This window comes from Oncorhynchus masou, chromosome 3 (genome assembly GCF_036934945.1).
Source record: "Oncorhynchus masou masou isolate Uvic2021 chromosome 3, UVic_Omas_1.1, whole genome shotgun sequence".
NCBI lineage: Eukaryota > Metazoa > Chordata > Actinopteri > Salmoniformes > Salmonidae > Oncorhynchus > Oncorhynchus masou.
This window is the reverse complement of record NC_088214.1, coordinates 10,037,256-10,055,425: the sequence shown is the minus strand read 5'-3', so window position 1 is coordinate 10,055,425 and position 18,170 is coordinate 10,037,256. Positions and strand designations below refer to the sequence as shown.

Genomic DNA, 18,170 nt, shown 5'->3' with positions numbered 1-18,170 from the left:
GGTCTCTTCTCTACACCTGGGTCCAACCTCACCACATTCCACCTCTGACTTACTGGTTGGAGGGGTGTTTTTTGTGTGTGGTGGGGGTAGGCCTTGAGATGGGTGATGTGTGTACATCAATGCTTGAAGAATGTACCTTGTGCCTCTTGCCCCGTCAGACCCTAAAAAGTATGCTTATTTTGCTCCCTTTCTTAAAAACACCATCGTAAACTTACATGTTGACCCAGTTAATGGTCAGTCTTTGTGGTCATGACTGTCTGTGAATGTGAGTGGTTGCATTTCTCCACCAATCGGCTGATTACAGGAACAGTGACAGGGTGTTCGTTGTGTTCTTGCTTGAACTACAGATTAGCCTTTAACCTTTGTACCCTTCTGCCCTGTGTGTATATAACTTGTCTAAAGTCTTTATACTTTAAATAAATCATTGTTGAGTATATTGTTTACATTGTGTTGTTTACATTGTTTATTCCGTTTTACACACAAATCACACACAGAGTAAAAAAAAAGTTGCAGATGTATTAAATGAACGAATAATTAACCAATAAACTTTGTTTTTGGACCACCCTAATCCCAGTTATTTACGTTAAATTAACATACATTTTTTGAGAAGATAAATAACCTACTGATTCAAAACAACATGTACTACATGAGGTAAGTATCAAACGTTTTCGAAGATGCCGTTGTCTGGCTTTACTAGCTGTAGCCTGCAGTCAACGCAAAATATGGTGTACTGTTATTTTGAGAAAGCCAACATTTTCTCTATTATAATGAGACCATATGATAAGACAGGTCAAGACAGCTCAGACATGAGATGTATGTGGCAGGGACTCCAGACAATCACGGATTACAAAAACAGACACTGATGCCTCACTCTGGACGAACTAAACTCCTTCTTTGCCCGCTTCGAGGAAAACAACATCGAGCCACGGACGTTCGTGAGGACTGTGTGCTCTCGACGTGAGAAAATCATTTTAAGAGTGTTAACCCTCGCAAGGCTTCCGGCTCAGATGGCATCCCAAACTGTGACCTCAGAGCATGTGCAGACAGGCTGGCTGGAGAATTTACGGACATATTCAATCTCTCCCTATCCCAGTCTGTTGCCCCACTTGCTTCAAGATGTCCAATATTGTTCCTGTTCCCAAGAAAGCAAAGGTAACTGAACTAAATGACTATCACCCCGTAGCACTCACTTGTCATCATGAAGTGATTTGAGAGGCTAGTTAAAGAAAAGCTCCAACCAAATACCATCTTTTCCCTTACAAAAAAAGATTGCCGTTTTGAAAGTGTTTTTTGGATGCAGTAATAGCAGAAAAAAACTGCATTGTACTGCAGTTTAAAAAAAACGTATTTTGGACGCAGTGTTTAAAGCATACAGCAGTTACACTGCACTCTAACTGCAGTTGTATTGCAGTGTCCAGCAGGTATACTGCACTCTGACAGCAATCTTTTTTTAAAGTGTTTATATTTCTTTCATTAGTCCATTGTTGATATAGTCCAACAACATTTTGCATGTCAGCAATTAAGATATCAAGATTGTAATTTTCAAAATACAGAAATCTGGCCCGTGTGATGCATATGATGCATTTAGCTTGCTAGTTATCTAGCTAGGACACGGTGTCGCCCCTGCCTCCCGCCTGCTGTCTACTGGGAAGACTAGCTGGCTAAGCTAGCACACAGTGTTCTTACGCTCCCGCCTGCCGAACACCTGCCCTCGCAGTCAGAACTGTGGGAAAACAGTGCCAGATAAGCAGGGGTCTACCGTTGTATGGCTAGCTAGCTACCATTGTAGCCCCCGCCCCGTCTTGTGTGGGGTTTACCGGCAGCTGGCATCCAACGTTATTGTGCATTAATGCCACGTACTGGAGCGCCCCCGTCTCCAGCCTGTCCTGGCTTAAACATTGACCAATATAAGTATAAATAGGGGTTCCTGCAGATGCAGGAATGCCCTGAATTCCTGGCTGCAATTGCACCCTTCTCTTTAAGAATGCTGTTCATCAACTACAGCTCAGCCTTCAACACCACAGCGCCCTCCAAGCTCATCACTAAGCTCAGAGTCCTGGATCTTAACCCCTCCTTGTGCAACTGGGTCATGGACTTCTGGACGGGCCAACCCCAAGTGGTGAAGTAGGCAACAACACCTCTGCCACGCTTATCCTCAACACAGGCAACCACAGGGGTACATTCTCAGCCTCCTCCTGCACTCCCTTTTCACCCATGACTGCTATCCATACACGTATCCAACTCAATCAGCAAGTTTGCTGATGACACAACAGTGGTAGGCCTGATTACCAACAACAATGATACAGCCTACAGGGGGAGGTGAGAGCACTTGCGGGGAGAGGTACCAGGAAAATAACATTTCCCTCAACGTCAACAAAAGGAAGGAGCTGATAGCAGATTATGGACTAAAGGAGAAAGTAGAGAGAACACGCCCCCATCCTCATCGACGGTGCTGCAGTGGAGAGGTTCAAAAGATTAAAGTCCCTCGGCGTGCAAATCACTGACAACCTGAAATGGTCCCTTCACACAGACAGCATGGTGAAGAAGGTGCAATGGTGCCTCTTCAACCTCAGCAGGCTGAAGAAACTAGGCTTTTCCCTAAGACCTGTATGAACTTCGACAGATGAAATGTTGAGAGCATCCTGTCGGCTGTATCACCGCCTGGTATGGCAATTGCACCGTTCGCAACCGCAGGGCTCTCCAGCGGGTGGTGTGATCAGCCGAACACATCACCAGGGATACACTGCCTGCTCTCCAGGACATCTATAGCACCCGGTGTCACATAAAGGCCAAGAGAAGATCATCAAGGACCTCAGCCACCGAACCTGTGAACCCTCCTACCATCTAGAAGGCGAAGACCGTACAGGTGTATCAAAGCTGGGATCGAGAAACTGAGAAACAGCTTCTATCTCCAGGCCATCAGACTGTTAAACAGTCACCACTAGCCGGCCTCCGCCCTGTACCCTGCCCTAAACCTTAGTCACTGTTCTAGCTGGCTACCACCCGGTACTCTACCCTGCACATTAGTCACTGTTCTAGCTGGCTACCACCCGGTACTCTACCCTGCACATTAGTCACTGTTCTAGCTGGCTACCACCCGGTACTCTACCCTGCACATTAGTCACTGTTCTAGCTGGCTACCACCTGATACTCTACCCTGCACATTAGTCACTGTTCTAGCTGGCTACCACCCGATACTCTACCCTGCACATTAGTCACTGTTCTAGCTGGCTACCACCCGATACTCTACCCTGCACATTAGTCACTGTTCTAGCCGGCTACCACCTGGCTCTCTACCCTGAACCTTAGTCACTGTTCTAGCCGGCTACCACCTGGCTCTCTACCCTGAACCTTAGTCACTGTTCTAGCCGGCTACCACCTGGCTCTCTACCCTGAACCTTAGTCACTGTTCTAGACGGCTACCACCCGATACTCTACCCTGAACCTTAGTCACTGTTCTAGCCGGCTACCACCCGGTACTCTACCCTGCACATTAGTCACTGTTCTAGCTGGCTACCACCTGGCTCTCTACCCTGAACCTTAGTCACTGTTCTAGCTGGCTACCACCCGATACTCTACCCTGAACCTTAGTCACTGTTCTAGCTGGCTACCACCCGATACTCTACCCTGCACATTAGAGATTGCTGCCCTATGTACATAGAGTCATTGAACACTGGTAACTTAAATCATGTTTACATACGGTTTTCCCCACTTTATATGTACATACTGTATTCTGGTTCCTCAAATATACTAACTACTGCTCTACAGTACAAATAAAATAAAACGGTATTAGTCACATGTGCCGAATACAACAGGTAGACCTTACACTGAAATGCTTACTTACGAGTCCCTAACCAACAATGCAGTAAAAAAATAAATATATGTATAGCTAAGAATAAGAACTAAAAGTAACAAGTAATTAAAGAGCAGCAGTAAAATAACAATAGGGGGTACCGGTACAGAGTCAATGTGCGGGTTAGTTGAGGTAATATGTACATGTAGGTAGAGTTATTAAAGTGACTATGCATAGATGATAACAACAGAGAGTAGCAGCGGTGTATTTGTATTTATTATGGATCCCCATTAGCTGCTGCCAAAGCAGCAACTACTCTTCCTGGGGTCCAGAAAAATTAAGGCAGTTTATACAATTTTAAAACATTACAATACATTCACAGATTTCACAACAGACTGTGTGCCCTCAGGCCCCTACTCCATCACTACCATATATCTACAGTACTAAATCCATGTGTATGTATACTGTGTATACTACCGTGTGTATATTATCGTGTGTGTGTGTGTGTGTGTGTGCATGTGTCTGTGCCAATGTTTGTGTTGCTTCACAGTCCCCACTGTTCCATAAGGTGTTTTGTTATCTGTTTTTTAAATCTAATTTTACTGCTTGCGTCAGGTACTTGATGTGGAATAGAGTTCCATGTTGTCATGGCTCTAGTACTGTGTCCCTCCCATAGTCTGTTCTGGACATGGTGACTGTGAAGAGACCTCTTGTGACATGTCATGTGGGGTATGCATGGGCCATTGCTCATCCAAATATTTATATGTACATATTCTTATTCATTCCTTTACACTTGTGTGTATAAGGTAGTTGTTGTGAAATTGTTAGATTACTTGCATGGTCGGGAACTAGAAGCACAAGCATTTCGCTACACTCACATTAGCATCTGCTAACCTTGTGTATGTGACAAATAACATTTGATTTGAAGGCGAGGTCCGTACTGGTAAAGCTGGGACCGAGAGACTGAAAAACAGCTTCTATCTCAAGGCCATCAGACTGTTAAATAGCCAGCACTAGGCGGCTTCCACCCAGTTACGTAACCCTGCACCTTAGAGGCTGCTGCACCATATACATAGACATGAAATCACTGGCCACTTTAATAATGGAACACTAGTCACTTTAATAATGGTTACATATTTTTACTATACCCTTCTCATATGTACAGTTGAAGTCGAAAGTTTACATACACTTAGGTTGGAGTCATTAAATCTCGTTTTTCAACCACTCCCCAAATGTATTGTTAAAAAACTATAGTTTTGGCAAGTCGGTTAGGGCATATACTTTGCATGACACAAGTCATTTTTCCAACAATTGATTACAAACAGATTATTTCACTTATCATTCACTGTATCACAATTCCAGTGGGTCAGAAGTGTACATACACTGTGCTTTTAAACAGCAAGTTGACTGTGCCTTTAAACAGCTTGGAAAATTCCAGAAAATGATGTCATGGCTTTAGAAGCTTCTGACAGGCTAATTGACATCATTTGAGTCAATTGGAGGTGTACCTGTGGATGTATTTCATGCCCTACCTTCAAACTCAGTGCCTCTTTGCTTGACATCGAGGGAAAATCAAAAGAAATCAGCCAAGACCTCATAAAAAAATTGTAGACCTCCACAAGTCTGGTTCATCCTTGGGAGCAATTTCCAAACACCGTAAGGTACCTCATTCATCTGTACAAGCAATAGTACGCAAGAAAAAACACCATGGGACCACGCAGCCATCATGCCGTTCAGGAAGGAGACGCGTTCTGTCTCCTAGAGATGAATGTACTTTGGTGCAAATGTGCAAACAGCAAAGGACGTTGTGAAGATGCTGGAGGAAACAGGTACAAAAGCATCTATATCCACAGTAAAACGAGTCCTATATCGACATAACCTGAAAGGCCACTCAACAAGGATGAAGCCACTGCTCCAAAATCGCCATAAAAAAGCCAGACTAAGATTTGCAAATGCACATGGGGACAAAGATTGTACTTTTTGGAGAAATGTCCTCTGGTCTGATGAAACAAAAATAGAACTGTTTGGCCATAATGACCATCGTTATGTTTGGAGGAAAAAGTGGGAGGCTTGCAAGACAAAGAGCACCATCCCAACCGTGAAGCACAGGGGTGGCAGCATCATGTTGTGGGGTGCTTTGCTGCAGTAGGGACTGGTGCACTTCACAAAATAGATGGCATCATGAGCACAGAAAAATATGTGAATAAATTAAAGCAACATCTCAGGACATCAGACAGGAAGTTAAAGCTTGGTCGCAAATGGGTCTTCCAAATGGACAATGACCCCAAGCGTACTTCCAAAATGGGTTAAGGCAAAATGGCTTGATAAGAACAACAAAGTCAAGGTATTGGAGTGGCCATCACAAAGCCCTGACCTCAGTCCTATAGAACATTTGTGGGCAGAACTGAATAAGCATGTGCGAGCAAGGAGGCCTACAAACCTGACTCAGTTACACCAGCTCTGTCAGGAGGAATGTGCCAAAATCCACCCAACTTATTGTGGGAAGCTTGTGGAAGGCTACCCGAAATGTTAGACCCAAGTTAAACAATTTAAAGGCAATCCTACCAAATACTAATTGAGTGTATGTAAACTTCTGACCCAATGGGAATGTGATGAAAGAAATAAAAGCTGAAATAAATCATTCTCTCTACTATTATTCTGACATTTCACATTCTTAAAATAAAGTGGTGATCCTAGCTGACGTTAGACAGGGAATTTTGACTTGGATTAAATGTCAGGAATTGTGAAAAACTGAGTTTAAATGTATTTGGCTAAGGTGTATGTAAACTTCCGACCAACTGTATATACTGTATTCTGTTCTACTGTATTTTAGTCTATTCCATTTCTACATTGCTCTTCCTAATATTTATGTACTTCAATTATTTTACTTTTAGGTTTGTGTGTATTGTGTGTATTGTTGTGAATATTTTGATATTACTACACTGTTGGAGCTAGAAACACAAGCATTTCGCTACACCCGCAATAACATCTGCTACATATGTGTATGTGACCAATACAATTGGATTTGATTTGATATATGTTGGTTACTTTCTAAATGTAATCTGTTAGTTACTAGTTACTTGTCCAAAATTGTAATCAGTAACGTAACTTTTGGATTACCCAAACTCAGTAACGTAATCTGATTACATTGTTACTTTTAGACAACTTCCCCCTTAATAGACATTACCAATTGAACGACATCATTCGTAGGATAAATCAATGATAAAGTTTACGTAGCTGGCCATATATGGATGTTAAATTTTACTTTGTAGGTTGGTTATGTAGGCTTCTTCTAACCCATCGCTTTCTACTACATATAATAATACGATTAAATTACTTCTTTACATTAAAAACTCTATCAGAAATCTAGTCATTCCAATAAATGTTATACCCCTTGATCTTCAAGACTAGGACTTATGGAAGTATAGATCAACCAAATTATTTGACCTGAGCCCAAAACGAAGGACTTATTAAACAGCCCTACTCTGTTGTTTATGATTTTGTTGACATGGAGAGCAGATTGGGCTCATTGATATATTGATATATGTATATATTCAAAAGTTTGGACACAAGGGCCTCCTGAGTGGCACAGCAGTCTAAGGCACTTCATCTCAGTGCTAGCTGTGTCAATACATATCCTAGTTCGATCCCATGCTCAGGCCGCAACCGGGAGACTGTCACGACTTCCGCGAAGTCGGTTCCTCCCCTTGTTCGGTCAATGTCACTGGTTTTATAGCCATCGCTGATCCATCTTTCATTTTTCCATTTGTCTTGTTTTGTTTTCCTACACACCTGGTTTCAATTCCCTCGGTATTAGACGTGTATATAACCCTCTGTTCCCCCCATGTTTATGTGTGGAATTGTTTGTTGTTTCGTGTATGCATACGTTAGACTGGTTGCACTGGGTTATGTTACCCGTATTGTGTTTAGTGTTCTTAGTGCCGTGTGTTTTTGTTCGCCTAAATAAAAGGCTCTGTTTGCTACCCAAATTCTGCTCTCCTGCGCCTGACTTCCTTACAGCCAGTTACGCATAACTAACAGAGACCCATTAGGCGGCACACAATTGGCCCAGCATCGTCCAGGTTAGGGGAGGATTGATCTCTGCCTGTGTGGTTCCCACAGTGAAGCATGGAGGAGGAGGTGTGATGGTGCTTTTCTGGTGACACTGTCTGATTTATTTAGAATTCAAAGCACACTTAACCAGCATAGCTACCACAGCATTCTGCAGCGATACGCCATCCCATCTGGTTTGTGCTTAGTGGGACTATCATTTGTTTTTCAACAGGACAGTGACCCAACACAGCTCCTTGGCATTCTTTCAACAAGCCTCACGAGGAAGGCTTTTCCAACAGTCTTGAAGGAGTTCCCACATATGCTGAGCACTTGTTGGCTGCTTTTCCTTCACTCTGCGGTCCAACTCCTTACAAACCATCTCAATTGGGTTGAGGTTGGGTGATTATGGAGGCCAGGTCATCTGATGCAGAACTCCATCACTCTCCTTGGACAAATAGCCCTGACACAGCCGAGAGGTGTGTTTTGGGTCATTGTCCTGTTGAAAACAAATGATAGTCCCACTAAACGCAAACCAGATGGGATGAGTAGGTGTTTCCAAACTTTTGACTGGTACTGTAAATATAATTTATAAGTCCAAAAATTGATGTATCAACTACAGCTTGCCCCTTTAAGTCTATCAAAAGTGTACGAGTTTGAGCATGTGTACATTAAGCCTATGTACGTAAGCGGTACCGGTGCGCCAAGTCTAGGTCCAAAAGGCTTCTGAACAGCTTCCACCCCCAAGCCATGACTCTGCTGACTCTCCACCCAGACTTTTTTCTTAACTTAAAACTGCTTTGTTGGTTACAATTAAAATTTCCCATTACCTAACATAATCGTTTGTGGTGCTTTCGCCGTAAAGCCTATTTGAAATTGGACACTGTGGTGGGATTAACATGAAGTGTATCTTTAAAATGGTGTGGAATACTTGTATGTTTGAGGAATTTTAATTATGAGATTTCTGTTGTTTTGAATTTGGCGCCCTGCACTTTCACTGGCTGTTGTCATATCGATCCCGTTAGCGGGATCTCAGCCATAAGAAGTTTTAAGTGAGTTTTTGAGAAGTTCAATCAGGATTTCTTGTGTCTCCTGATGGTTTCGGATTTCTAAAACTTGAAATATTGTTCATCATCAGTTATACTAGAGACATGAGGGGTGCCATAGTCTAGGGTCTACACCAGATGTTAATGGTTATCATGAGTTCCAGGAAGTGTATAAGTACCCAAACCTGCCAACGTACTTGAAGAACAGAGTGGTCTACAGTATATCAGGCAGCAGGAAAGTACACCTCTCCCTCCCCGTCGCTCTGCCTGGGGACTCCATGGACAAGTACATGCTGGCTAAGCTATAAACAGACACCTCAGTTCAGTACACATTGTCTAAGCTATAGCCAGATACCTTGGTTCAGTCAAATCTGGGCATCTACTCAATGAAAAATATCCAAGTAAGAAGACATATGATCATAAAACATGTCTTATCTACAAGAGGGCATATTCACACAACCAATGAATTAGAGCCATTACAAAGGAATCAGACGCATCTAGGCTACCATCTAGTGTCATGTTGGATCAGATATGGACGTCACATAGCTGACGACTAATTGATGCCCATCCGTCTGGATAACCTGCTTCGGGAGTGTCAGTACCCCCGTCGTCTCTCTCCCTCCTCCGTTGATCATTCTGAGTCTGAACCCATGGGCTACGCGCCTCTCCGCGGCTCAATGATGCCGTCATAGACAGCTGGGCCTCTGTCCTTGCGGACAGCAGGGGCACCAGCTTCAACGGCGTCTGGTACATTCTAACTTGGGGTCCACGTGAGCAGAGGGACAGCCACGTGATTATCCGTCTCCTGGGTTAAGCGTGAGTATTCTATCATCATCACTTTCCGACGAACCTTTCCCAGTAACAATTTCACTGGCTGGCTGACCTTCATGTTTTGTTTCTACAGCTCTAGTGGACTCCAATGCCGCAGGTGAATCTTATTGACCAGGCCCTCGTCTCCTCCCTTAACATCACCACGTACCCACTCTCCTCCCCTTGTCCTGTTCAAGCTCTGGATAGTCAAGCACTAGGATCCAGGACATTAACACACATCACAGCACCACTCACCCTCACCTTGGAATCCATGATTAAAGAAAGCCTTCCCTTCCTCATCATCAGTGCACCCGTACACAAGATCATCCTCGGCCTCCCATGACTTCAACGTCATAACCCCACCCATAACCCGGAAGAGGTATGGAGCGGACTCTAGCGCACAGTCCCACCCCCCATGATGCTCCCGTGTTCACAATCCTGGTAACCCGTCTGGCCCCGCTGGCTTTGTCAACGTCTTGCTTACATCGGCTACTGAGAGTGTTATCACCCAGTCGTCCAGAACAGCTGGTGCTCTCGTGCATGCTTCAGTGTTGCTTGCCTTGAAGTGAGGATAAAAGGCATTTAGCTCGTCTGGTAGGCTCGCATCACTGTGCAGCTCACGCCTGGGATTCCCTTTGCTGGTCAGCAACGCTCCCCATCCAACCTGACATAACTTGAGAGGATCTGCAGAGAAGACTGGGGGAAACTTCCCAAATATAGGTTTGCCAAACTTGTAGCGTCCAACCAAAGAAGACTCAAGGGTGTAATAACTGCCAAAGGTGCTTCAACAAAGTACTGAGTCTAAATTGTAATGTAAAAGGGATATTTCTGTTTTAAATGTTTAATAGATTTGCAAAAAATTCTAAAAACCTGTATTTGCTTTGTCATTATGGGGTATTGTGTGTAGAGTGATGAGAAAAATGTTTAAATTTGAGAAGGCTGTAACGTATCAAAATGTGGAAAAAGTCAAGGTTTCTGAATACTTTCCAAACAAACTGTATAACTCTACCAGTGAATGGAATGCATGTACAGTAGTATTGGCTAGGGCACATAATAATACAACACTGTCTACTGTAACACTTGTCTTTCTGTCTTCTAACAAATTGATTGATTAATGTTTACCAACCCCAATATGGTTTTACACCATTACAAAATGTTGTGAACATAACTTTATTATCAAATGAGGCAGACGGTCCTCTTATTTTCACATTATGGACAGGTTTTCATCGGGTCTAATCAGTTGGTCTGTGACTGAGATCTCCTAACCCCTTTTCCACAACCTTACTGAACGGGTTAAACAGGAATGTTGCCTGTGAAGGTAGACCACTCCTTGCCTGGCAATAATTGACTTGGGCACAAAACCCTACATTCATAAAGATCAGAAAACTACATTTTCACACCGCACCTTCAACTTTGTTTATGAGGGGTGAGTAGCCTACTAGAAATGTACATGTTTAAAAATGTGTTGGATGTACAAGAATTACACACCAACACATTTTATTGTGATGTATTTGAATTGTAATCAGATTGTAACATGTTAAAATAGCTTTCACAACACATGCACAAGCAACCTTGGAGTAAATTTAGTCTAGTATAGTTTTTTTTAAATTACTACAGTTAAAATTTATTGGAAACAGGTTGCAAACGGAATGTGTGATTTTTCAGGTAGGGTAAAGTCCAATAAGCCCTTAAGGTGTGCCTCCTGTAGAAAACTGGGACAAAAGAAACTGGACTGACATTGAGCATTTGTGGGCCACAAAGAGTCAAAGAAAAACAGACATTTCAACCTGAAGTAAGTGAACTAGTTTTAATGTCTTGTTGAAAAGAAGAAGGTAAGGAAGTGCTGCTATGATACAGTAGATCTTTGTAAATAGAAGGTGTCTTTGGTTAATTGGTTGTCTAATAACATACTTCATATAATTAAAAATACTTTTATTGTTACAGCTTGTTAAATGGAACAAACATTTCAAAACTGCTTGCGTGAGGAAAAAAAACATGAACTGAATATGCTTTAACAATGAATTTAAATAGCATTTTAATTTTATTAAGAGTACCTTGGTCATCCTTGTTTTGTTTTTTAATGTCTTAATAACTGTCAAATACTCCAAATATACGCGTTATTTCATGGGCATATAATTGCAGTACCTTACTGATTGTTTCCCTAGTAGACAACCAGTGAAGAGACAGATGACTTTGTGCTGAGGTGTGACCTTTCCTGGGAGCAAAATGGAGCCTGATCAAAGTAAGTTAAACTTGGATATGGTGAGACTATACAGAACTATACTAATACACTACTAAAGCTCCAGTCAATCCTGAGGTTATATGTAGTTTATAACAGAGTTTCGGGAAGAGAGCTTTAAGCTTCCCTGCAAATAATGAGTCGTTAGGACGTCCCCGGGACATCACAAATGGTCTCCTAAAGTTGTCAGGACGTTGTGTCATGGTCTCCTAGAAGATTTTCTAGGACTTTCTTGGAGTGTTGTGTCATGGTCCCCTGGAGGTTTTGTCTAGTTCCCACTTTGTCCCTGGGACATCCTCTGGAAAGTTTTTAGGACATTCTTGGGACGTTGTGTCATCGTCCCCTGGACCCAAGAAGGTCCTGAAACCAGGAATTACACAAAGGTCCCAGAGAGAATGTTCCCTTGGGACAATCACGTGACGACTTCAGGACTAGTTAAAGGAAAGTCATGAGAACGTCGTAAATAGGTCCTGACATAGTCCTCAGTGACGTCCTGGGAGCGTATACATCCTAGGGCCATCTAAACCTTGGTTCGCTACCAGAGGCTTGCCCCACCAGCAGGAGGCCCAGCACAACCTCGGGGGGGGTGTTTGGCCCTGCCTGCAGGTTTAAGTCCAACCCCGATCCACAACTACCACCCACGCCAAAACCCTCAAATACCAAACTCTACCAACTGCTAGCAGCAAAACTCGTGTATTGTGTGTAGTCTGCTGTTTATTATACCGTACCACTTGATTGTGTTTATTGTGTCTAACTGTGACATGTCAAAGTAGTAGCCTACAGTACCATCTTGTGGTCAGCTATTGAACTGAGCAGAATTATGATGCTGCAGAGTCTTCACTAATCATTTTCTTTGCAAGGGACATGCATGTAACCTACTCATGTAACCAAGATGATAATCAACCAAGATGACATGTGCCATTTAGAACCTTTTTAACAGGCAGTTCCACCTGGTGGTTATTTTTAACCCATTTCAAATTCAAATGACACATGTACATTTTACTTGGCCTATTTTATCATCACAACCAATGCCATTTAGTAAAATTATCATTGTTTTCATCTTCGGACTCCCATATTTTTTTAAACACACATTCTAAGATGATTGAACAAAGCCAAACTTAATTTACCAATTATTTATACAATGGGAAATTGCAAGTTTATAAAATGTTGTTGACCTCTAAAACAATTTAAGAATGATTAAATTAATAATAAGCTATATATTTTTTTAAGTACTCTTGAAAAATATGAATATTTTTTAAGAACTCTTGAAAAATATGCTCTACCGGGCAGTTGAGTTGTCCATTAAAGGAATGCTATTAGGTCAAAGCTAGTGACAATGGACTATGGAGAAATATTGTTATGGGATTCTTTTTGTCTGTGCAAATACAAAACTCCTTTCAAATCCATATAATTAGTTACTGTCTGTTATCTTCAATGTGTTTCACAATATCATTCAGTACATGTAATAAATAATTGTACTCCTATTCTAAGCATATGAACTGTAAAAGCATTCACACAAATGGATGAATAATCTGTATATTCTTGATAATAATGAAGTTTAACCTGTGCCCTCCATAGATGCTGAGTTGGTGGATGAACACAGGTCCCAGCTCATTCAGAGGGTCACCATGGTGATGTCTATAGCTGATGAGCTGCTCGCTGAAGGCATGATTCATAAAGAGATGTACTCCAACATCAGTGCTGCCAGAACTGATGAGGACAAAATGAGGGAGCTCTTTAAAGCCCTCCACTCTGGAGGAAACAAAGTGAAATCTGCCTTTCTCTCCATACTGAGGGAGAATGAACCGAATCTGGTCCAGGATTTGGGTGAGTGAAGATGTACACAGACATGTAAATCTTGAGAGACAGTTTGTAGAGGAAAAGGTGAAACTGACTGTTGTTTTAACATTTTCAATGGATTATTAAGTTGTAGTCAGAGTCTGCCACAACAATATCTTGTGTGAAAACTTGTACTGTAATAACACTTTAATGTGAGGTATTTATTCATCATTTGTATAATTTACATAGAATCCCACATCAAACAAGGAGATCAACAAGGTAAGCCATGTCTTTTCCACCTATTTAAATATCAACATTAATATGATTCAAATAATATGATTTAAACATTGTTTTCAACAGAAACAGTTTTGTAAAATGATGAATTGCCTTTGTTATTGTATCAATGTGTAGAGAACAAAAGCACAATAAGCCTAAAGTACAAGGAATTCATCAGAGGTGAATATGCCACAGTGCAGGAGTACAACTCTCTCCCTGGAGAACATGTGAAGCTAGATGATCGCTACACTGAGCCCCTGATCATCCAGAAACACCGTCAGCAGAGAGAGAGAGAGGAGGAGATCCGCTCCAGAGGACAGAACTTTCATCACGTCATGGACCAGAGGGACAGCGAGGCCTACAAGAGTACCAAAGTGGAGAGGCTGTTTGATCCAGACGAGCACAGAGACATTCAGAGAACAGTGATACTGCAGGGCCACTCTGGAACTGGCAAGTCATTTACCAGTCAGAAGATCATGTCTGACTGGGCCTTTGGAAGACTTTACGAAGACCGATTTGACTTTGTTTTTCACCTGAGGTGCAAAGAACTGAACCAGGCCACTGGGAGAAAAAGTCTGATGGATCTGCTTGACTACGATCAGAGTTCATCATCAATGATCAAGCAGGTCCTTCACCAGTCTCCTGAGAGGGTTCTCTTCCTGGTAGACGGCTTTGATGAACTCAAATTCTCACTTGATGTACCTAAAGACTCCCTTCCCAGGGACCCGTGGACACAATGCTCCCCCGAAGTGACACTGAGTGGCCTGATATTGAAACATATCTTACCCGAGTCCTTCCTGCTTGTCACCACCAGGTCCACAGCGTTGGTCAAACTGATTGGAGTGCTCAAACATCCAGTGAGATACGCTGAGATATTGGGCTTTTCTGAGAAAGGCGTGAAGGTCTACTTTGAGAAGTTCTTCAAACAGAAGCAACACTCACATCAAGCCTATGACTTTGTGAGGGAAAATGAAACCCTTTTCACCGCATGTTTCATTCCAGTCATCTGCTGGATCATTTGCACAGTTTATAGGGAGCAATTTGATGAAGGCACAGAGATGATACAATCGCTGGAGACCACCACCTCCATCTTTGTTGAATTTGTTGACACTCTGTTGAAGCACCACTGTCAGGATTTGGGTCAGTCAGCTCTTACTATTCTCCAAGGACTAGGCAAGCTGGCAGAAAAGGGAATGGAAGAGCAGCAGGTGTCATTTGACCATGATTGTGTCTCACAGACAGTGTCAGATCCTTCCAAAGTCCCCTTCTTGTGTAAGTTTCTCCAAAAGAAAAGAGTAAGTCAGACCACTATGTACAGCTTCATGCACCTCAGCTTCCAGGAGTTTTTCACAGCCCTCTCATACATGTTACTGGGTGATGAGGAAGCTCAGGAGAAAGTTAGAGAGCTACTTTCCAAGGTTCGACTTGGAAAAGAAAACAGTCACCTGCTACCCATAGTTCAATTTCTCTTCGGCATCGCAAACAAGGAAGTGGGAAAACGTCTAGAGGATAAAAAACACATCTCTTGTTCTCAAGGAATTTGGACCCAGCTCAAACATTTTATTCTGGAAGTCATTGAAAAAGGAAAGGAGGATCAAATCGTTAGACGTACAATGCAGCTTTTCACGTTTCATTGTCTATATGAGCTCCATGCAGATGATTTTGTTAAAGAAGCCATGGAAACATACACAGATATTCATCTGACCGGGACTCCCATGACAAACACAGACTGTTGGGTGTTGAGGTATTGTCTTCAGCACTGCAAGTCCATTGAAAGTCTTGGTCTGAGTGGGTGCAACTTAACTGCAGAGAACATGAAAATGCTTTCACCAGGGTTGAGAAAATGTAAAGATCTTGTGTGAGTATTATTGCATTTTCCTTTCTCAATAATAATGTAAACTGATTTATGCTCAGTATAATGTTTCTCTTGGAACCTCATAATGTAGCCAAAATGTTTAGTTTGGACATGGATATTTATTCTAATTTAAACTCTAATTATTTCAGACACTTCAGTCACTCAACTGGTTGTTTTTGTGAATAATTCCCTGCTATCAACCAATCAGCATCCAGGATTCAAACAACCTGTTTTATATATATTTTTTTTTACACTTAACTCTTCGATTAATCCTTTCTGACATATCAGTCACTTCATGTTTTTGTGGGACACTGTTTGTAGGTTGCAGGTGGACGACCTCGCCGATGATGATTTAGATGGTCTGTTGACAGCGCTGGGAGAAGGAAAGAGTTTGGAGCTGGAGTAAGAATCACATGATCTTTACTGTAATATCAAACCTTATTCACCATAAAGTTTTCCAGTTTAATGTACTGCATCTCTACATCAACAACCTCAGACCAATTCATACCAATTATATGAATAATCATTTCTCAATAACTTTTCTAGCATCAGTCTACTACTTTGAAACAACATTATTCAAACCACACTAGTCTGTTATTAGTGATTCACACAAACATCCTTCATTAAGTTTGATAACCAGATTCATATGTGTTTGATAAAGAAATATTACATTTACTATTAATGTTTCTGTTACCATATGGATGTTTTAGGGACTGTTTTTAAAATAAAATGTGTTGTCTGTGCCTCACTCCAATTTGTCTGTATTTTTCAGTCTGCATAAGACCAACTTCTCTGATGAGAAAGTACAGGACTTGCTTGTTTGTCTCACTAAACACAAAACCAGAAAAGTTAAAATTGGAGTGAAGTCCATCACCAGAAATACAGCTGACAAATTCATGTCCCTCATCAATAAGGCACATGGAGTCTTGGAAAGCATAGAGTAAGTCTAAGATCTTTTTTCATTTAAATGATATATTGTATGATATATTATCAGTTGACTGGGAGTTACATTAACATGGAAAAGACTGCATCTGAGCAGGCAGTATAATCTCTTATGAAATAAAAGTGTTATAATGTCCTATATGCTCATTGAGAAATCAAGAGGGGACCACCGTCATGTTTGGTGTGCAAGACAGAGTAACGTGCATTCCAGGAAGCACAGGGGAATTAGAATGTACCCCTTGATGAGCACATATCGTGCACTATTTCCTATTGAGAGTTTCCTATAAGGCATTATAACACTGCTTCATAAGACATTAAACAGCCTTGGTCATATTGCTCTAGGAATGTGGTCATTCTTCGAAAGTGTATGTACACCAATGGAAAAATGTGCATATGACTTACAAGCTTCACTTACTATTACTGATACGTCATTGTAGCAAAATCTATTAGCTGTAAGTCGCTCTGGATAAGAGCTTCTGCTAAATGTCTCAAATGTAAATGAAGTGTAGTCATAGATGTCTGTGAGCAGTTACTAGCAACTGCTGTATGTCATACATCACAATGCTTTATGCATTGATCATAAGGCATTATAAATGTGCTTTATGCATTGATCATAAGGCATTATAAATGTGCTTAATGCACTGATCATAAGGCATTATAAATGTGCTTAATGCATTATGAGGATATTAATGGAGATTATTTATGGGAAGTGTTACCAAAATTGAACAATACATAATTTCCACAATAATACTGTGTATTAAATTGTCAAGAATATGACTTATCACTGTTTCCTCAGGCTTCATAGTTGTGGGAATGTTGCTTTGAGTGGCCAGCTACAGAAAGATGGAGTGAGGTGAGTATCTTTTAATATCAGTTGAAAGTAATCTCGGTTAAAATCTTGCATTATTTGGTCAGATGCTTGATAGTCTGTCCACAAGACACTAGTTAGAAATGTGTATTTGATGATGTTGCATGCTATAGTTGTGATATGAAATAAGATGAACAGTTGCAAAGATGTTTTTCGATGAGGTTAGTTATATTTATTTGATCAGTGGATAAATTAATGTTTCTGCTTGTGAAAGTAATTTTAGTTTATTAAGGTTGATTACGTCTTGTTGATTAAGTTATTCATTTAATAATAAAAAAAAACATATTCTGTGAAGAACTCTCCAAACTCATCTTAGGTTGAAAGTGTCAGAACTACGAATGATCTGTGTCTTCATCCGAGCATCTGGCTACAGTTTGAGTGATGTAGAGTAAGTATCATTTCACATCTTTAATACCATGAATCGGTGGATATCTGAATGTATTGTACATGTAATGAAGGCGGTTTAGTGAGGTACATTCAAGTGATGAGTCTGGGACCTGACTACTTGCTTT

General features: G+C 41.4%; 1 protein-coding gene across 1 annotated transcript in view; it reads left to right on the top strand.

Annotated features, from left to right (window-relative positions):
- Window positions 1–18,170, top strand: part of LOC135518934 (uncharacterized) — a 38,517-nt gene that overhangs the window by 17,203 nt on the left and 3,144 nt on the right. Inside the window, exons 18-24 of the mRNA XM_064943905.1 lie at window positions 13,517–13,765; window positions 13,967–13,996; window positions 14,129–15,851; window positions 16,170–16,250; window positions 16,621–16,788; window positions 17,587–17,643; window positions 17,954–18,046. Of these exons, the coding sequence (XP_064799977.1) occupies window positions 13,517–13,765; window positions 13,967–13,996; window positions 14,129–15,851; window positions 16,170–16,250; window positions 16,621–16,788; window positions 17,587–17,643; window positions 17,954–18,046 (2,401 nt within the window). The remainder of the gene's footprint in view (window positions 1–13,516; window positions 13,766–13,966; window positions 13,997–14,128; window positions 15,852–16,169; window positions 16,251–16,620; window positions 16,789–17,586; window positions 17,644–17,953; window positions 18,047–18,170) is intronic.